This window comes from Scyliorhinus torazame, chromosome 12, assembly GCF_047496885.1.
Source record: "Scyliorhinus torazame isolate Kashiwa2021f chromosome 12, sScyTor2.1, whole genome shotgun sequence".
NCBI lineage: Eukaryota > Metazoa > Chordata > Chondrichthyes > Carcharhiniformes > Scyliorhinidae > Scyliorhinus > Scyliorhinus torazame.
The window spans coordinates 223,764,851-223,785,883 of record NC_092718.1 but is presented as its reverse complement, the minus strand read 5'-3'; the positions used below and the strand labels follow the sequence as shown (position 1 = coordinate 223,785,883).

Sequence of the window (21,033 nt, the reverse complement as noted above, 5' to 3'; positions counted from 1 at the left end):
CACACACACTCACTCACACTCACACACTCACACACACTCACACACTCACACACTCACTCACACTCACACACTCACACACTCACACTCACACTCACACACACACTCACACTCACACAGGCTCACACACACTCACACACACTCACACTCACAGGCTCACACACTCTCACACACACTTACACACACTCACACACACTCACACACACGCACTCACACACACACACACTCACAGGCTCACACACACTCACAGGCTCACACGCACTCACACACACTCACACACTCACACTCACACACACGCTCACACACACTCACACTCACACACACACTCACACTCACACACACACTCACACACACTCACACACTCACACACACACTCACACACACTCACACTCACACACACTCACACAGACTCACACTGACTCACACTCACTCACACACACACACACACACACACAGACAAATAGCACTGAGGGAAAGGGAAGAGAAATAATAAAATAAACGGATAAGGATCTTTGATTCAGATGGATGTTTCCCAGTTAGTTTCTTTCTCAAGGTTAGGCCTTTAGTTGGGTTATTTCTTTTCCCTCAGTTTGTAATGATCTTCACAGCGGGCATCCTGCAGCATAGAGAGGGAGAAACTCAGCTCCTCTTCCTCGAGGGCCCAGAGGCTTCTGGCAGGTTTTCTCTAAAAAAGACCACCTAGCAGGAACCAATCGCTGACTGTTGTCGGGCAGGACACGGTCCCTGGCCAACCCACTGGTTGCCAATTAGCCAATCGAACCAATTTCCTCCAAAACCGGTTCCTAAGATTCGCTCAATTCACTCAGCATGACGAGTCTGGTTTCCCCGCTCCAAAATGTAAACCCTGGCAACACACTGTCCTGGCAAGCACGCTTCTGCTTAAAGGCACAACCCGATTATGAGTCCAAAGACCAAAAATAATAAAATAAATGGAAACAAAGGAAATAAACAGGAAGGGCGCTTACAACATGTCCTTGGGATGAGGCCAGGATGGTGCCGTTTTTCCCGTGTTTAATGTTGGAGGTTTGCACATGTGAATGACACAAATGTACAAGCTCACGGAGTTCTCCTCTTCGGACTGGTAACCTGAAAGCTCCGGCATCCCTCCTCACCTGGAGCTGGTCACCATAATCAACACCTACCAGTGGGAAAGGGCTTGTGTTTGGAGATGTAGAGTGAGAACGAGATTGGGCTTTGCTGTGGTGGTGAACAATGTGTTCTGGGTTCGAAAATACTGAATATCCCAGAGGATGACCATCTCCTGTTGAACTGATATCACCAACAGTAAAAGGTCTTCAGAAAGTGTTAAATAAAATATTTATTCTTGTTGCAGACCGCACCAGATGGATGGAAGAATTCGGTGCGACACAACCTGTCTCTGAATAAGTGTTTTGAGAAAGTGGAGAACAAGTCTGGGGGAGCTTCTAGAAAAGGATGTCTGTGGACCCTGAACCCCACCAAGATCCAGAAGATGCAAGAGGAGCTGCAGAAGTGGAGGAGGAAAGATCCTGGGGCTGTGAGGAAAAGCATGGCTAAACCAGGCAAGTAGGCATTGATGTGCCGCCAGTGTAGTTAACTCCGCACCCTGGTGGGCAGCACGGTAGCATTGTGGATAGCACAATTGCTTCACAGCTCCAGGGTCCCAGGTTCGATTCCGGCTTGGGTCACTGTCTGTGCGGAGTCTGCACATCCTCACCGTGTCTGCGTGGGTTTCCCCCGGGTGCTCCGGTTTCCTCCCACAGTCCAAAGATGTGCAGGTTAGGTGGATTGGCCTTGATAAATTGCCCTTAGTGTTGGGTGGGGTTACTGGGTTATGGGGATAGGGTGGCGGTGTTGACCTTGGGTAGGGTGCTCTTTCCAAGAGCCGGTGCACTCGATGGGCCGAATGGCCTCCTTCTGCACTGTAAATTCTATGATAATCTATGATGGTTTATATATGATGTGGGTTTACTTAGTGGGGCTCCATATCAGGCTGCCTCCATAGACAAACTGACACAGACAGGCGGTCACATCTGCTGCCTTTGCAGCATCTGCAGTATTTTACTTTGCTGAAGAAATACTTGCATTTCTATAGCACCTTTTATAAACTTAGAAATTCCAAAGTGCTTTAGAGAAAATAAAGTGTAAAGTAGGAAACTTGACAGCCAATTAAGGAGATAACTGAGTAACGTGTGAGTGACCAGCAAGTAACTGGACACTGTAGATTTGCACTGTGTAATGTTAATCATTTAAATTCAAAATTATTTTGACAGATGAACTGGAAAGATTGATTGGAGAAAAATCCGATAGAACAAAGTCCTCAATGATGGCATCACCTTCTCTCTATTCACCAACCCCATTATCTCCGCGGCACATTCAGGACCAGTCCCACTCCCAGCATCTGGGACACTTTCAATCTCCATGTGCAGTTTCCCATTCTCCCCTTCATCCCTACAGTGAGCTCAGAGTGCAGGCGGACACTGACCAGGACTGCTCGAATCATTCAATAACACAACCTCAACTTTGTCAGCCTTATCTCTACAGCCAAACCACAAGGCAAACCGACTCCACTCAAGACTCTCCTGTCCCAGGACAGAAAACACCGGTTCACAAAATCCCTGATATCAGCAGCCAGCTGCTAACAGAGAACTCCCTGGCCAAGGATATACACGACCTCCTTGTAGAAGGAGACAGCAGCACTGATATAGATGCACTCAATCCGAGTCTTGTAGACTTTGAACTTCAAGGTAAGCCTCTCAAGCCCCCAGCTCATTATCCTTGTGCTTAATTGATCTCAATGGGGATGACAATGGAAATTGTAGATATCTATCAATGTCCCCCATTCTGGGACTATTACTGTTCCTGGTCACTGTCCAATGAATAGTCATTGGAATCCAGGATCAAATATCCCAACACTCAATGTCGATGATCGTAGCAGAAAGAAAGGGCGTTTGGGTGAGATTCTGACAATTGGTAACAGCAGCAACAATTGGGACAATGGGGACAGGAAGCTCCATGGGGACAGTTTTAGGTAGAAGTTTAAAAATATGTTAAAGTTGTATTTTGGATGGATGTACTGAGAACTAAGCCTTGTGTCAAACCACGATTACAATCACATTTTCAGCCAAACATTTGTATGCTCCTACTCAGTAACCAATTTAGGGCAGATAGCCACTTAGTGACAACCTGCCTGTTAACGAGGTTCAAATTGGTGGACAAGAGATTGAAGTGTCCCCTTATAACCACGACCTTGAAGGGACTTTAGATTTCAGAGTTGAGAGCAGAGTGCTGGCCTCAGGCCTCAGCTATCATTTCACACCTGTTTACTCAATAATACTTGTGTTTTGGTGGCTGTTAACTTTCCTGTTGGATTGGATTGGATTTGTTTATTGTCACGTGTACCGAGGTACAGTGAAAAGTATTTTTCTGCGAGCAGCTCAACAGATCATTAAGTACATGAGAAGAAAAGGGAATAAAAGAAAATACATAATAGGGCAACACAACATATACAATGTAACTACATAAGCACTGGCATCGGATGAAGCATACAGGGTGTAGTGTTAATGAGGTCAGTCCATAAGAGGGTCATTTAGGAGTCTGGTGACAGTGGGGAAGAAGCTGTTTTTGAGTCTGTTCGTGCATGTTCTCAGACTTCTGTATCTCCTGCCCAATGGAAGAAGTTGGAAGAGTGAGTAAGCCGGGTGGGAGGGATCTTTGATTATACTGCCCGCTTTCCCCAGGCAGCGGGAGGTGTAGATGGAGTCAATGGATGGGAGGCAGGTTCGTGTGATGGACTGGGCGGTGTTCACGACTCTCTGAAGTTTCTTGTGGTCCAGGGCCGAGCAGTTGCCATACCAGGCTGTGATGCAGCCCGATAGGATGCTTTCTATGGTGCATCTGTAAAAGTTGGTAAGAGTCAATGTGGACATGCCGAATTTCCTTAGTTTCCTGAGGAAGTATAGGCGCTGTTGTGCTTTCTTGGTGGTAGCGTCGACGTGGGTGGACTAGGACAGATTTTTGGAGATGTGCACCCCTAGGAATTTGAAACTGCTAACCATCTCCACCTCGGCCCCGTTGATGCTGACAGGGGTGTGTACAGTACTTTGCTTCCTGAAGTCAACTACCAGCTCTTTAGTTTTGCTGGCATTGAGGGAGAGATTGTTGTCGCTCCACCACTCCACTAGGTTCTCTATCTCCCTCTGTACTCGGACTCATCGTTGTTCGAGATCCGGCCCACTATGGTCGTATCATCAGCAAACCTGTAGATGGAGTTGGAACCAAGTTTTGCAACGCAGTCGTGTGTGTACAGGGAGTAGAGTAGGGAGTTAAGTACGCAGCCTTGCAGGGCCCCGGTGTTGAGGACTATTGTGGAGGAGGTGTTGTTGTTCATTCTTACTGATTGCAGTCTGTTGGTCAGAAAATCGAGGATCCAGTTGCAGAGTGGGGAGCCAAGTCCGAGGTTTTGGAGCTTTGATATGAGCTTGGCTGGGATTATGGTGTTGAAGGCGGAGCTGTAGTCAATAAATAGGAGTCTAATGTAGGAGTCCTTGTTTTTGAGATGCTCTAGGGATGAGTGTAGGTAGGGCCAGGGAAATGGTGTCTGATGTGGACCGGTTGCAGCGGTAAGCGAATTGCAGTGGATCAAGGCGTCTGGGAGTATGGAGGTGATGCGCTTCATGATCAACCTCTCGAAGCACTTCATTACAATTGAAGTCAGGGCCACTGGTCGGTAGTCATTGAGGCACGTTGCCTGGTTCTTCTTTGGTACCGGTATGATGGTAGTCTTCTTGAAGCAGGTGGGGTCGTTGGAGTGGAGTAGGGACAGGTTAAAGATGTCCATGAATATCTCTGCCAGCTGGTCCGCGCAGGCTCTGAGTGCACGACCAGGGATCCCGTCCGGGCCCGTCGCCTTCCGAGGGTTCACTTTCAGGAAGGCCAATGTGACTTCGTAACATAATACTTTTCTCTTTTTGTCTCTAGATTTTCCTTCCTAAACCTTTCCGCCTCTCTTCCCACCTTTAAGATGCACCTTAAAACCTAACTCTCTGTCTTGCTCACCTGTCCTGATATATCTGAAGCCGATCTATCGATATTTGTTCAATGATGGCCCTGGGGTGTGTTACCGTATTTTTTTTTAAATTTAAAGTGCCCAATTCTTTTTTTTTCCAATTAAGGGGCAATTTAGCGTGGCCAATCCACTTATCCTGCACATCTTTGGGTTGTGGGGGTGAAACCCACGCAGACACGGGGAGAATGTGCAAACTCCACACGGACAGCGACCCAGAGCCGGGATTGAACCCGGGTCCTCGGTGCCGTGAGGCAGCTGTGCTAACCCACTGTGCCACCGTGCCGGCCCATGTTACCATATTACAATTCTTGTTTTAATGCAACATCAGCACTTATAATTACAAATAGTAAAGTCTCAGAATGTAGACAGTTCCTGTTATAAAGGCGATGTTGAGATTTATAATGGAAGTCTATGTAGCTTTAATAATTTTGATGCGGTGTTAACATTCTGTGATTTCATTTTATTTCATATTACAGAGTCTTAGCTTCACCAAAATGTAGAAAGATTATAACTGGCTCTACCTTCATCTAACTGCTTAATACTTAGTGTTGAGCTTCCGCTCTATTTCCCTAACCCAGGGTTAAAGGTTAAAATATGCCAAGAGGAATTGTTACAAGTGCATCACTGAAAATTGCTACTCAGTTTATTACGTCAGAGAAAATTCAACAGCTAATAAACAACTCTCTCAATCACTGGTAAATTGTTCAAACGACTGGACTCAATAACTGGGCAGTTCCATTCTGTCTCTTATTGATTTGCAGGTTGAAACATATCTGTTGAAGATTGAGTTGGAAATGTTAAAATCTGTTTTGATTCTTGTCCCTGCTTCAGATTTAGCCTAGAAACGAGAACCGTTTGACCTTAATCCATTTATCTTTAACTTGCATATAATTATATAGCTTGTCCAGCTCAGAAACAAGACCATTCAGCCAACTACCCCCTGCTAGTACTTCTGCTCCACACAAGCCTCCCTCCCCTTTTCATCTCAGCCTATCAGCATCTCCTTTGATTTCTTTTTCCCTCATGTACTAATCATAGAATCCCTACCGTGCAGAAGGAGGCCATTCGGCCCATCGAGTCTGCACTGACCATCTGAAAGAGCCCCCTACCTCGGCCCAATCCCCCACCCTATCTCCGTAACCCCACCTAGGGGTAATTTATCATGGCCAATCCACCTAACCTGCCCATCTTTGGACTTGGGAGGAAACCGGAGCACCCGGAGGAAACCCACGCAGACACGGGGAGAACGTGCAGACTCCGCACAGACAGTCACCTCTAGGTCAGAGTTGAACCCGGGTCCCTGGCGCTGTGAGGCAGCAGTGCTAACCACTGTGTCACCCTGCTGCCTAAAATGCAAGTATGTTATTCTCCTCAACTATTTAAGAGTAAGCTGCATTCTTGCCTTTCTTTAATTGAAGAACATTCTCCTGAATTCTCTATTAGATTTACAAATAACTATGCTGTATTTATAGCCCCTAATTCTGGTCTCCCCCAAGAACGGAAACATTTTCTCGGTCGACTCTATCAAACTCCTTCATAATTTTAGAGATCTCTATCAGGACACTGGTACAAATAAATAATAAATTTAAATAACCACCTGTGCCTGACTTAATGTTTTATACATTTACTGTCTCCTGTAAATCTAACGTTTAACTTATTATTCCAGTAAATAATGGCACCTTGAATCTTTCCGTCGGTGTCAGCTGCACTCAGGGTATTTATTCTCACTGGACAGCTGGACACTGATTTCCCCTCACGAAGCTGGTTTTACTGAGAATCAGCAGTCTGACCACGAGATTCTCAAAAACTTTCAGCAAATTGCCACACCAGAGGTTATTACACAAAATTCGGGTTGATAGGATGGGGGTAATATATTAGTGTGGACTGAGGATTCTCTTTTGTCTGTTAATCAGAGTAGGGATAAATGTGTGTTTTTTTGGTTTGGCAGGTAACTACCATAGCCTCAGCCATTTACCCTCTCGAAATCAATGGAACAGCGGTTAGCACTGTTGCTTCACGGCGCCAGGGACCCGGGTTCAATTCTAGCACTGGGTGACTGTGCGGAGTCTGCACGTTCTCCCCGTGTCTGCGTGGGTTTCCTCCGGGAGCTCCGGTTTCCTCCCTCACTCCAAAGATGTGCAGGTTAGGTAGATTGGCCATGCTAAATTGCCCCTTAGTGTCAGGAATGTGCAGGTTAGGTGGGGTTACAGGGATAGGGAGAGGGAGTGGGCCTGGGTGGGGTGCTCTTTCAGAGTGTTGGTGCAGACTTGATGGGCTGAATGGCCTCCTACACTGTAGGGATTCTATGGATTTAGGTGAGGAAATGGAGGCTAATGTACTCAACGTTACTGACAAAAGCTCTCCGGCGAGTAAACTGGCAGAGGGATTCGAGGGCTTGGCTTTTCACGTGGGCTTGGGGAAAACCAAACTTCCGCAATTTTGCACACCTTTTTAAAAATAAATTAATTTTATCCAATTAAGGGACAATTTAGCGTGGCCAATCCACCTAGCCTTGCGAAACCCACGCAGACACGGGGAGAATGTGCAAATTCCACACGGACAGTGATCCAGAGCCGGGATCGAACCTGGGACTCGGCGCCGTGAGGCAGCAGTGCTAACCACTGCCCCACCGTGCTGCCCCTCAATTTTGCACACCTGACCTATGTATGACCCTGGGATTTTCCTTTTCACAGGGGGGGAGTTTGCAAACCACATGAGGCGGGCCTGTCATGCCATCCCATACCCCTCAACGTACTCTTGCCACCTCATGCCCCCAGATCACCCATTCCCCCTCAGCCTCCATTCAACCCACATGCCCCTCAAATACCCCATGCCAGCCTGGTATCCTCCATAACCGCTCGCCCAGGGTGCAGTATGTACAGTCCTCAGGAACCAGGCAATTATCTTAAAATCATTGAACAAAAAATAAACCTATAACAAGCTAATAAAACCCTGAATTCAAACAGAACGGGCAGAATTCTCCGTTTGGGAGGCTTAGTGGTGACGCGGGGACTGAATCGCGGGTGTTCTACAGTCCCGATGTCGGCAGTGGTCCCAAAGCCATTCAGGTTAACGGGCCAGCACCAGCGCCACGTGGATCGAGTGCGATTCCAACGCACGCCACCGTGTGATTCGCCGGGGCCGGGGTTGGCACTCGAGAGCCTGACAGCTGCAGCCACGTTGAAACTCTCCACTCCCCACACACTCACATTCCAGCCACGAAGGTGCCACCGCAAAGAGCGGCACTGAGGTTCACCGATAGCTGGAGACGCCACGGAGGAGAATCAGGACATCCTGTTCCCCGGTGGGAAGGAGGCTGCCACCCGCCGACGTCCACTGCGCCTGGGCGCAGGTGGCAGAGGCCATGAGCGCCGTGGGCCCCACCGCCAGGATCGGTCAGCAGTGCAGGAAGAAACTGTACGACCTCCTCGGGGTGGCCAGGGTGAGTCACCAGCTCCGTGCCCCTGGCACCACCACCGTCCCACACACCCCACATCCCTCACCCAATCACCAACAGGTGGACCGGTGGGCAGTGCTGGATGAGGATGGGCAATCCCCAGGCCAGCCAGGGTGAGTCACCACCACCACCTTGCCCCATGCAACACACCCGAAGCCCCCCCCCCGGCCCTCCACTCCTCGAGGGCGATTGAATCCCACCCGCCGGTGGGCCACTCGCACCCCATCCCGCATCAGATGCCACACCCATACCGCCTGCCATGGCCGGGTGCCCTGCAGACACAGGCCATTAGCCGTGGACCCCTGTGCTTCCCGTGTCCGAGTGTCTCACACTCTGCATTAACTGTCCCCCCAGCGGAAGGCGGCCCAGAACCGCAGGCAGTGGGAGAAGACGGGAGGGGGCCCGCCGGACCTGCGGCCCTTCACCGTCGCAGATCAGAGGGCGATGGACCTGGTCGCTGGGGTTGGGGAGCGGGCAGTCACCCAGGCGGAGGTCCAAGCTAGCCCCCGAAGAATTGCGATATCCCTCTGGCACGTGTGTCCACCCCCCCCCCCCCACACAACACGCCTACCCGCAATCTAACAACGCGTCTTGTCTTCTGTCTTGCAGGACCACCTGGCAACAGGGTGGGGCCTGCTGGTGTCCCTTGCCCCCAGCCGCAACACCCCGCACCACCCTTGGAGCACTAGGCTGGGTACGACACCAACAACCCATCACAGCTGTCACTGACACCCGTCACCATCCCAGAGACACTCACCTCAGCTGGGCACTGCAGTGAAGAGACTCCTGGGGTACAATCTGTGCACAATGCACACATGCTGAGGTACATCAGATGGAGGTTGGAACCCCCGAGGGGGCGGACGGTCGGAAGGCCCAACCCCAGGGATTAGCTGCTGTCCAGATGGGGGGCTTCTGGAAAGGGCGATCCCATCAAAGTTGGAGATGCAGACACGGAGCCGAGGACTACAGGAGGGGTCGACACCCCACAGGTGGTATCCACAGCGGGGGCCTCTGGGTACAAAGATATCGGTCACGGGTCCTGATGTCCAAGGCCTGGGGCAGTGGCCAATTCCCAGGACAGGTCGGCCAGGTCACATGGACATTGCAGAAGTGCTCCAGAGATTGGGCCAATCACAACGGGTCATGGCTGCGGGCATCGAGAACATTGGCCTGGCATAAGCCAGTCCCAGAGGGATGTGGCAGAGTCCCTGTGCCCCATGGCTGTGAGCATTGAGACTCTGGTCGAGACAGGAGCGGGCTTCCAGGACTGGCAACGTCATGTGGCGGGAGAGCCCCCGGAGCTCGCTCCAGCTGCGCCCCCGTCCCAAGGAATCGCCCGGGGGCCATTGGGCGCCCCGAGGGAGGAGGAGGTGATGTGACCCGTGCCGGTGAGTCCTGCAGGGGGGTTCTGGAACACCTCAGTGCCTCTGCATCCCCGCCACCTGTTCCTGCCGCATCTGGTGGGCAGCGGGCAGAACAGAGTGGCACCTGTGACACCCGGAAGAGTGCTGGGACCTTCCGGGCCCGTCCACTCCAGAGGACAGCCACCAAAGGGGTCGCAGGGCAGGGACGCAGCAGGCCACCGCCACAGCCAATGTACCCCTTGGGGACCCACCTAGATGGAGTTATAGGCCTTGCAAGGTTAAAAAGGTAGAGTTAAGTAGGCACAAGTGAAACACACAGATTGGCGACAGGCGCTGGGGCACAATACTTGTATATCTCACAATAAACACCTCTTCACTAACATTCCGAACTGCCTGTGTCCAGTGTCTGAGGGGTGGGCTGGGTGCAGATGGGGTGTGCTGGGTGTCGGGTGGGGGGGGGGGCGGGGTGCTGGGTGCAGATGGGGTGGGCTGGGTGTCGGGTGGGGGGGGGCGGGGGGCTGGGTGCAGATGGGGTGGGGTCGGGGGTGGGCTGGGTGTCAGGTGGGGGGGCGGGGGGCTGGGTGCAGATGGGGTGGGGTCGGGGGTGGGCTGGGTGTCGGGTGGGGGGGGCGGGGGGTCGGGTGGGGGGGGCTGGGTGTCGGGTGGGGGGGCTGGGTGTCGGGTGGGGGGGGGCTGGGTGCAGATGGGGTGGGATCGGGGGGGGCTGGGTATGGGTATTGGAGGTGGACACGGGCATGGCCCCAGTGCAGTGCCTGGCATTTATCCTCACCCTCCAGCCCGTCGCCCCTCTGCTGCGCGATGCCGTGGATGGTGCAGGAGGCCGCCACGATGTGGAAGACCCCCTCCTGGGGCTGTATTGGAGGCTGAGTGGTCCAGGCACTAAACCCGCACCTTCAGGATGCCGATGCACCGCTCGATCACGCTCCTGGTAGCAGCATGGGCCTCTTGTAGAGTGTGTCAGTGTTGTCTGTGTCCTCTGGATGGGCATCATCAGCCACGACCGCAGTGGGTAACCCGTCACCTAGGATCCAGCCCCCCCCAGCCGGCGGTGCACCTGGCAGGTGTCCGGCTCTGTCGAGTGTGTCCGGGTGTAGGTGGCGTGCCCACTGCCTGGATGGGGGGCACAGACGTGCTCAATGTGCAGCCGATGGGCACACACCAACTAAACATTGTGAGAGTGGAACCCCTTTCAGTTTGTGAAGGTCACCCCCATCATGCAGCGGTGCTCGTAGGGGGACATTGATCACCACATGGACCTTGGGCATCCCAGTGATAGCGACGAATCCCACTGCCTGGGCAACCTGGTGGGTTTAGTCCATATTCAGTTTGGTGTATTGAGCCGCGCAGACATATAGGACCTCCGCTCTGGTGAGGATGGACCTGTGCACCGAGGTCTGGGAGATCCCAGACGGGTCCCTACTCAGTGCATGGAAGGACCCTGTGGTGTAAATGTTCAAGGCGACCGTCACCTTGACGACCATGGGGGGTGTCCTCCTCCAACTCCCGCGGTGCCAGGTGCGCTATGATCCGGCAGATATGCCGTACGGTCTCTCTGGTTAGCCGGAGTCTTCGGCGACACACACAGTCCGGCAGGTCCTCGAACGACAGGCACTGCCGGTGTACACGAGGCCTCATGCGGTGCCTCCTTCCCATCTCCTCCTCGGCCTGTTGGGCTCTCCATCCCCAGGGCGTTGAGCGCGCGGCGCTGACCTTGATTTCCAGCTGAAGCCGTATTCTCCGCCCGATCGCGATTCGAGATTGTTCCGACTCTCTGGGCGAGCGCGCGGTCACCTCCAGCCCCACAGCCTCCGCAGTCCCAACGTGAGTGAATTAACCAATCATCTGCGTGTGTTCCTGAAATCTTTGATCCTCATTCTGCTCCAATGATTTATTGGCACAAGATTTGTAAGTAAAACTTTTAAAAAACCTTTCATTTATAATAAGAGATGAGATAAACATGTAAATGGTAATAATAGAACAATGATCGGTTAATCTAATTATTCCCCAAACCCCACCCCTCCCTCAACCCAGACAGACACACAGTGGGGTGGAGGGGGTGGGGTTAGGTAAGATTAAAAAACAATAGAGATTAATAGGAGGTGTGATGAATCTTTGCAACTGAAGTGGTAGTCTTTGTAGTCGGTAATCTTCCAAGGATGCAATGTCTTGAAATCATCAGTTGCTTTGGATCTTCTAGTATCTGTCTGGGGGTAGGGAAAGGATCAAAAATAACAGGGATTAAAAGGGCGTGAGATAAATCTTCGTTGCTGAGGTGGTAGTCTTTGTAGTTGGGGAATCTTCCAACAATGTAATGTGTTGAAATCATTGGGTGGTTTGTTTCTAATTAGAACTCTCAGGCTGTAAGGCTTCCTCTGGGAAGTTACCCTCACTTCCACAGAACTGGGCTTTCACAGAGATTCCTTTCTGGTCTGTGTAATTCTAGTTTACATCCACCAGATGGATCCTCGGCCTCACTGAGCTAAATCTACAGTCCTCAACATGAGGGTTTTAAATGGGTTTTCAAACACACCCTCTCTTTACCCGAAACCCTCAGGAAGAATTCAGCAGCTGAGAGAGAATTCCGAGCTCTGGCCACACAGTTGCCAATCAGAACAGAAATTATTACTTTCCCACGGCTCCCAGGTTGTGAGAAAGAGGAAAGTATTTGGTCACAAGCCCTCGGCTGAGAGAGATCTGCGTTATCTTCCAGTGGATCATTCACAGGTTGGCTGGAAACCAGGCAGAGAGGCGAAAGAGAGATTCCAGACTGGCTGGAATTCTAGATCTAAACAGAAGTGAATTAAAATGGAGATTGTTCCTTCCCCCAACCTTCCTTCCAGAAGCTTCTGAAGGGCTCACCAATCAGAATCTAGAATGGGATAAATTGTAGAATCTCAGAAGAGCTGATTGGCTGCTAGCCACGTCCATCAAGATTGCATCATGGGACTATGCCACACACCACGGAGAGGAATCCCCTTGGGCCAGTTCAAATAGCAGCTTGCAGCGGGGGGGGGGAGGGGGGTGTTAAAAAGTCTGTAGTTTATACAATTATACAGGACCTTGGTGAGGCCACACCTGGAGTATTGTGTGCAGTTTTGGTCTCCTTCCCTGAGGAAGGATGTTCTTGCTCTCGAGGGAGTGCAGCGAAGGTTTACCAGACTGATTCCAGGGATGGCGCGACTGTCATATGAGGAGAGATTGACGAGGTTGGGGTTGTTCTCGCTGGAGTTCAGAAGAATGAGGGGGGATCTCATAGAGATTATAAAATTCTAACAGGACTGGACAGGGTAGATGCAGGGAAGATGTTACCAACGATGGGGGTGTCCAGGACCAGGGGTCACAGCCTGAGGATTCAGGGTGAACTATTTCAAACAGAGATAAGGAGACATTTCTTCACACAAAGAGTGGTGAGCCTGTGGAATTCACTACCACAGGAAGTAGTTGATGCTAAAACATTGAATATATTCAAGAGGCGGCTGGATATAGCACTTGGGGAGAATGGGATTAAAGGCTATGGGGAGAAAGCAGGATTAGGCTATTGAGTTGGATGATCAGCCATGATGGTGATGAATGGCGGAGCAGGCTCGAAGGGCCTCCTCCTGCTCCTATCGTCGATGTGTCTATGTAAAAGCAGCTAGCGAAAACCAGCCAGCAAATATCAGTGAGCAAGACAGGGATTAAAAAAGGAAAGCAGGGTCAAACAAGGATTTAAAAAGGTTCCTTACATGATTCCGGCATCGGTCGATGGAGAATCACACCCAATATTATTGTTACTGGAAGAAATAAAGTATTCCAGTGTAAGAAATATTGTAAGTGCCTATTAGGTTTGTAAACAAAAAAAAACATTCTAGGCATACTCTGTTATTACAGCCACTTAAAAGTTTCAATCATTCTTGGTTCATGTGCCATTTAGAGCTTTTGAAACCCAGCCAAGCATTCATGATGGTAATAGCTGTCATAACAAAAGCTTCCATCTACATTGCCTGAAAGTGACTGGACAGAATTGTGTCACATATTAATGTCAAAGCAGAGTGCTGACAATCAATTGAGGGGAGCAGGAGCAGAAACCTTTTCCAATTTTCGATCAAGATTTTCTAGCAGTCTGTTTAAATCACAGCACAAAACATGACAACAGAGGCATTTTTTGCACTTTATAATACGTCATGCAAAAGTACATATAGTGAAGGAGGGGTTGGACCAAAAAAGTAAGGAAGTCTTTTTTTATTCATTTTAATGAATAAATGTGAGTATTGCTGCCTGGCCCAGCATTTAATGCTTCATTTCAGAGGGTGGATCCGCTGTAGATCCGGAGTCACCTGTAGGCCAGACCAGGTAAGGTGCAAACTCCGCACAGTGACCAGGGGCTGGGATCAAACCCGGGTCTTCAGCACTGTGAGGCAGCAGTGCTAACCAGTGCGCCACCGTGCTGCCCCTTAATCCAGATTTTTATTGAATTCAAGTTTCACCATCTGCCATGGTGGGATTTGAACCCAGGTCCCAGATCTTGCTCTGGCTCTCTGGATTACTAGTCCAGTGGCAATTCCACTACGATACTGCATCCTCTGGAATTGTGTAGGCTCTGGTAAGATCACACCTGGTGTACTGTGAACAGTTTTGGTCCTGCGACCTTGTTGGTATGGGAGGAGTACAACAAATGTTTACGAGACTGATTCCAGGGATAAGGGACAGTCCTATGAGAAGAGGTTGAGTAGAAGAGTCTATATTCCCTGGAGTTTAGAAGAATGACAGGTGATCCCACTGAAATATTCATAAGGGGCCTGACACAGGAGAGGCCGGGAGGGTCTATCCCGTGGCTGAGGCGTCTGGAACACTCGATCAGTCTCAGGGTAAGGGTTTGACTGCTCAGAACTGGGATGAGTAAATATTTCTTAACTGAGGCTTGTGAATCTTTGTATTTTCCGACCCCAGAGGCTGTGAAGGCTGAATTATTGAGTATGTTCAAGAATGAGATGTTCAAGATACTAAGGAAATGAAGAGATATGCCACCATGGGGCAGCATAGTGATTAGCACTGCTGCCTCACAGCTCCAGGGTCCCAGGTTCGATTCCCGGCTTGGGTCACTGTCTGTGCGGAGTCTGCACATCCTCCCCGTGTGTGCGTGGGTTTCCTCCGGGTGCTCCGGTTTCCTCCCACAGTCCAGTGATGTGCAGGTTAGGTGGATTGGCCATGATAAATTGCCCTTAGTGTCCATAAGGTTAGGTGGGGTTACTGGGTTACGGGGATAGGGTGGAGGCGTGGGATTAAGTGGGGTGCTCTTTCCAAGAGCCGGTGCAGACTCGATGGGCTGAATGGCTCCTTCTGCACTGTAAATTCTATGATATGGGGCAGGATATTTCCATCCACACCGCCCCCCGGTGGAGGAGGGTTGTAATTGCCGCCAGTGAGATATTCCGGTTCCACCAATGTCTACGGAATTTTGCTCAATTGGCCCGTCCTGCTGCTGGGGAACCCCCGGGAGGGGGTCGAGGGGACCGGAAGGTCTCACTGGCAGGAAGGGCCTGAATGTCCCGCCCAAGGAGATGATGTGGGAATCTCCTGATCTTCTGGACTGGCAGGTCGAGTTCAAAGGGCTGAATGGCCCTATTGTACTATTTCTTCTGATCTTGTAAATCTTTACCCTCACGTTAACCCTGTGTGTGTCTGCATGTCAATACTGACTGTCGGTACCTGGACCATCGGGGCAGGGCATTGATGCTGCTGCTTCGGAGGAAAGGCATCAGCACCGGAGTCTGGGAGCGCGCGGTGATGTCTGGAAGCACGTGGTGATGTCTGGGAGCGCGTGGTGGCGTCTGGGAGCGCGTGGTGGCGTCTGGGAGCGCGTGGTGGGGTCTGGACGCACGTGGTGATGTCTGGGAGCACGTGGTGGTGTCTGGGAGCGCGTGGTGGGGTCTGGAAGCGCGCAGTGGGGTCTGGGAGCCCGTGGTGGCATCTGGGAGCCCGTGGTGGCATCTGGGAGCGCGTGGTGGGGTCTGGAAGCGCGTGGTGGGGTCTGGAAGCGCGTGGTGGGGTCTGGGAGCGCGTGGTGGGGTCTGGGAGCGCGTGGTGGGGTCTGGAAGCGCGTGGTGGGGTCTGGGAGCGCGTGGTGGGGTCTGGAAGCGCGTGGTGGGGTCTGGAAGCGCGTGGTGGGGTCTGGGAGCGCGTGGTGGGGTCTGGGAGCGCGTGGTGGGGTCTGGGAGCCCGTGGTGGGGTCTGGAAGCGCGTGGTGCAGTCTGCGAGCGCGCAGTGGGGTCTGGAAGCGCGTGGTGGGGTCTGGGAGCGCGTGGTGGTGTCTGGGAGCGCGCAGTGAGGTCTGGGAGCGCGTGGTGGGGTCTGGGAGCGCGCAGTGGGGTCTGGGAGCGCGCAGTGGGGTCTGGGAGCGCATGGTGGCGTCTGGGAGCGCATGGTGGGGTCTGGGAGCACGTGGTGGGGTCTGGGACCGCGTGGTGGGGTCTGGGAGCCCGTGGTGGGGTCTGGGAGCGCGCGGTGGGGTCTGGGAGCGCGCAGTGGGGTCTGGGAGCGCGCGGTGGGGTCTGGGAGCGCGTGGTGGGGTCTGGGAGCGCGCAGTGGGGTCTGGGAGCGCGTGGTGGGGTCTGGGAGCGCGCGGTGGGGTCTGGGAGCGCGCAGTGGGGTCTGGGAGCGCGTGGTGGGGTCTGGGAGCGCGCAGTGGGGTCTGGGAGCGCGCGGTGGGGTCTGGGAGCGCGTGGTGCGGTCTGGGAGCGCGTGGTGGGGTCTGGAAGCGCGTGGTGCAGTCTGCGAGCGCGCAGTGGGGTCTGGAAGCGCGTGGTGGGGTCTGGGAGCGCGTGGTGGGGTCTGGGAGCACGTGGTGGGGTCTGGGAGCGCGTGGTGGGGTCTGGAAGCGCGTGGTGGGGTCTGGGAGCCCGTGGTGGGGTCTGGAAGCGCGTGGTGCAGTCTGCGAGCGCGCAGTGGGGTCTGGGAGCGCGTGGTGGGGTCTGGAAGCGCGTGGTGGGGTCTGGAAGCGCGTGGTGGGGTCTGGGAGCGCGTGGTGGGGTCTGGAAGCACGTGGTGGGGTCTGGAAGCGCGTGGTGGGGTCTGGAAGCGCGTGGTGGGGTCTGGGAGCGCGTGGTGGGGTCTGGAAGCGCGCAGTGGGGTCTGGGAGCGCGTGGTGGCGTCTGGGAGCGCGTGGTGGCGTCTGGGAGCGTGCAGTGGGGTCTGGGAGCGCGCAGTGGGGTCTGGGAGCGCGCGGTGGGGTCTGGAAGCGCGCGGTGGGGTCTGGGAGCGCGCAGTGGGGTCTGGGAGCGCGCAGTGGGGTCTGGGAGCACGCAGTGGGGTCTGGGAGCGCGCAGTGCGGTCTGGGAGCGCGCAGTGGGGTCTGGGAGCGCGTGGTGGGGTCTGGGAGCACGCAGTGGGGTCTGGGAGCGCGCAGTGGGGTCTGGGAGCGCGCAGTGGCGTCTGGGAGTGCATGGTGGGGTCTGGGAGCACGTGGTGGGGTCTGGGACCGCGTGGTGGGGTCTGGGAGCCCGTGGTGGGGTCTGGGAGCGCGCGGTGGGGTCTGGGAGCGCGCAGTGGGGTCTGGGAGCGCGCGGTGGGGTCTGGGAGCGCGTGGTGGGGTCTGGGAGCGCGCAGTGGGGTCTGGGAGCGCGTGGTGGGGTCTGGGAGCGCGCGGTGGAGTCTGGGAGCGCGCAGTGGGGTCTGGGAGCGCGTGGTGGGGTCTGGGAGCGCGCAGTGGGGTCTGGGAGCGCGCGGTGCGGTCTGGGAGCGCGTGGTGGGGTCTGGGAGCGCGGTGGGCTCTGGGAGCGCGTGGTGGGGTCTGGGAGCGTGTGGTGGGGTCTGGGAGCGTGTGGTGGGGTCTGGAAGCGCGCGGTGGGCTCTGGGAGCGCGTGGTGGGCTCTGGGAGCGTGTGGTGGGGTCTGGAAGCGCGTGGTGGGGTCTGGAAGCGCGTGGTGGGGTCTGGGAGCGCGTGGTGGGGTCTGGGAGCGCGTGGTGGCGTCTGGGAGCGCGTGGTGGCATCTGGGAGCGCGTGGTGGGGTCTGGGAGCGCGCAGTGGGGTCTGGGAGCGCGTGGTGGGGTCTGGGAGCGCGTGGTGGGGTCTGGAAGCGCGCGGTGGGGTCTGGGAGCGCGTGGTGGCGTCTGGGAGCGCGTGGTGGCGTCTGGGAGCGTGCAGTGGGGTCTGGGAGCGCGCAGTGGGGTCTGGGAGCGCGCGGTGGGGTCTGAAAGCGCGCGGTGGGGTCTGGGAGCGCGCAGTGGGGTCTGGGAGCGCGCAGTGGGGTCTGGGAGCGCGCAGTGGGGTCTGAGAGCGCGCAGTGCGGTCTGGGAGCGCGCAGTGGGGTCTGGGAGCGCGTGGTGGGGTCTGGGAGCGCGCGGTGGGGTCTGGGAGCGCGCAGTGGGGTCTGGGAGCGCATGGTGGCGTCTGGGAGCGCATGGTGGGGTCTGGGAGCACGTGGTGGGGTCTGGGACCGCGTGGTGGGGTCTGGGAGCCCGTGGTGGGGTCTGGGAGCGCGCGGTGGGGTCTGGGAGCGCGCAGTGGGGTCTGGGAGCACGCGGTGGGGTCTGGGAGCGCGTGGTGGGGTCTGGGAGCGCGCAGTGGGGTCTGGGAGCGCGTGGTGGGGTCTGGGAGCGCGCGGTGGGGTCTGGGAGCGCGCAGTGGGGTCTGGGAGCGCGTGGTGGGGTCTGGGAGCGCGCAGTGGGGTCTGGGAGCGTGTGGTGGGGTCTGGGAGCGCGTGGTGGGGTCTGGGAGCGCGTGGTGCGGTCTGGGAGCACGCAGTGGGGTCTGGGAGCGCGTGGTGCGGTCTGGGAGCGCGCAGTGGGGTCTGGGAGCACGCAGTGGGGTCTGGGAGCGCGTGGTGTGGTCTGGGAGCGCGTGGTGCGGTCTGGGAGCGCGCAGTGGGGTCTGGGAGCGCGTGGTGGGATCTGGGAGCGCGCGGTGGGGTCTGGGAGCGCGTGGTGGGGTCTGGAAGCGCGCAATGGGGTCTGGGAGCGCGTGGTGGGGTCTGGGAGCGCGCGGTGGGGTCTGGGAGCGCGTGGTGGGGTCTGGAAGCGCGCAGTGGGGCCTGGGAGCGCGCAGTGGGGTCTGGGAGCGCGTGGTGGGGTCTGGGAGCGCGTGGTGCGGTCTGGGAGCGCGCAGTGGGGTCTGGGAGCGCGCAGTGGGGTCTGGGAGCGCGTGGTGGGGTCTGGGAGCGCGTGGTGGGGTCTGGGAGCGCGTGGTGGGGTCTGGGAGCGCGTGGTGGGGTCTGGGAGCGCGTGGTGGGGTCTGGGAGCGCATGGTGGGGTCTGGGAGCGCGCAGTGGGGTCTGGGAGCGTGCAGTGGGGTCTGGGAGCGCGCAGTGCGGTCTGGGAGCGCGTGGTGGGGTCTGGGAGCGCGTGGTGCGGTCTGGGAGCGCGCGGTGGGGTCTGGGAGCGCGTGGTGGGGTCTGGGGGCGCGTGGTGGGGTCTGGGGGCGCGTGGTGGGGTCTGGGAGCCCGTGGTGGGGTCTGGGAGCGCGCGGTGGGGTCTGGGGGCGCGTGGTGGGGTCTGGGGGCGCGTGGTGGGGTCTGGGAGCCCGTGGTGGGGTCTGGGAGCGCGCAGTGGGATCTGGCTGAGGACTGAACAGACTGGGAGCAGGGGGTGGGAATGGGCAGTGGGGTCTGGGAGTGGGCAGTGGGGTCTGGGGGCGGGCGGTGGGGTTTGGGGGCGAGCAGCGGGGTCTGGGGGCGAGCGGTGGAGTCTGGGGTCGGGCGGTGGGGTCTTCCTCATTGTGTAACTCATTTCTGTGTAACTAATTTTTAAAAATTTACTAATTCATTTTAAAAACTTTGTAACTTCAAATTTCATAGAAAGTCAAAAATAGTCAGTATCGAAACTTGAATTGGATAATTGTTGAAAGCTCAAACTGCAAAACAGAATTAATCTCTCCTTTAATTTGCAGGTAATCTGTGGGAGGTGCTGAAGGATGAGAGTTTAACCCCATATCCACCAGCTTCAGTGGGAATGTCTCCACAAAGTCTGTCATTGTTTCCCTTCTACTGGAGCACCTCCCTGGCAGAAAGCAACGGGGTCAGTTACCCTGGGAGCAACACAGAGCACAGCCTAACCGATCTGCAGCTGACTGGTATCTACACTACCCCGATTGGCAGAGACAGGAAGCCCGGCTCAACACCAATAGAATTGATCTGATCAGGGAGTGCATAAGTCATCAGACCACAGCACTGAGTTCCAGAATTACAAACAGATAAGAAGCAGCTACAAAATCCCTCAATAAAATGGTTCACTGCTCAGAGGGCGTTACCCAAATACCCCCTGGATCAGCACATTTGGCACAGCCATATCGGGCAGGACAGACACAGCCATATCGGGCAGGATAGGCACAGCTCTATCGGGCAGGATAGGCACAGCCATATCGGGCAGGATAGGCACAGCCATATCGGGCAGGATAGGCACAGCCATATCGGGCAGGATAGGCACAGCTCTATCGGGCAGGATAGGCACAGCCATATCGGGCAGGATAGGCACAGCCATATCGGGCAGAATAGGCACAGCCATATCGGGCAGGATAGGCACAGCTCTATCGGGCAGGATAGGCACAGCCATATCGGGCAGGATAGGCACAGCCATATCGGGCAGGATAGGCACAGCCATATCGGGCAGGATAGGCACAGCTCTATCGGGCAGGATAGGCACAGCCATATCGGGCAGGATAGGCACAGCCATATCGGGCAGGATAGGCACAGCCATATCGAGCAGGATAGGCACAGCCATATCGGGCAGGATAGGCACAGCCATATCGGGCAGGATAGGCACAGCTCTATCGGGCAGGATAGGCACAGCCATATCGGGCAGGATAGGCACAGCCATATCGGGCAGGATAGGCACAGCCATATCGGGCAGGATAGGCACAGCCATATCGAGCAGGATAGGCACAGCCATATCGGGCAGGATAGGCACAGCCATATCGAGCAGGATAGGCACAGCCATATCGGGCAGGATAGGCACAGCCATATCGGGCAGGATAGGCACAGCCATATCGGGCAGGATAGGCACAGCCATATCGAGCAGGATAGGCACAGCCATATCGGGCAGGATAGGCACAGCCATATCGGGCAGGATAGGCACAGCCATATCGGGCAGGATAGGCACAGCCATATCGGGCAGGATAGGCACAGCCATATCGGGCAGGATAGGCACAGCCATAT

General features: G+C 55.0%; 1 protein-coding gene across 1 annotated transcript in view; it reads left to right on the top strand.

The window, feature by feature from the left end:
- LOC140387136 (forkhead box protein N1-like) overlaps nt 1-20,266 on the top strand; it is a 90,567-nt gene extending 70,301 nt beyond the window's left edge. Inside the window, exons 5-7 of the mRNA XM_072470147.1 lie at nt 1,352-1,559; nt 2,271-2,744; nt 19,770-20,266. Coding sequence (XP_072326248.1) covers nt 1,352-1,559; nt 2,271-2,744; nt 19,770-20,017 — 930 coding nt within the window. The 3' untranslated portion in view covers nt 20,018-20,266. The remainder of the gene's footprint in view (nt 1-1,351; nt 1,560-2,270; nt 2,745-19,769) is intronic.
- The last annotated feature ends 767 nt before the right edge of the window (nt 20,267-21,033 follow it).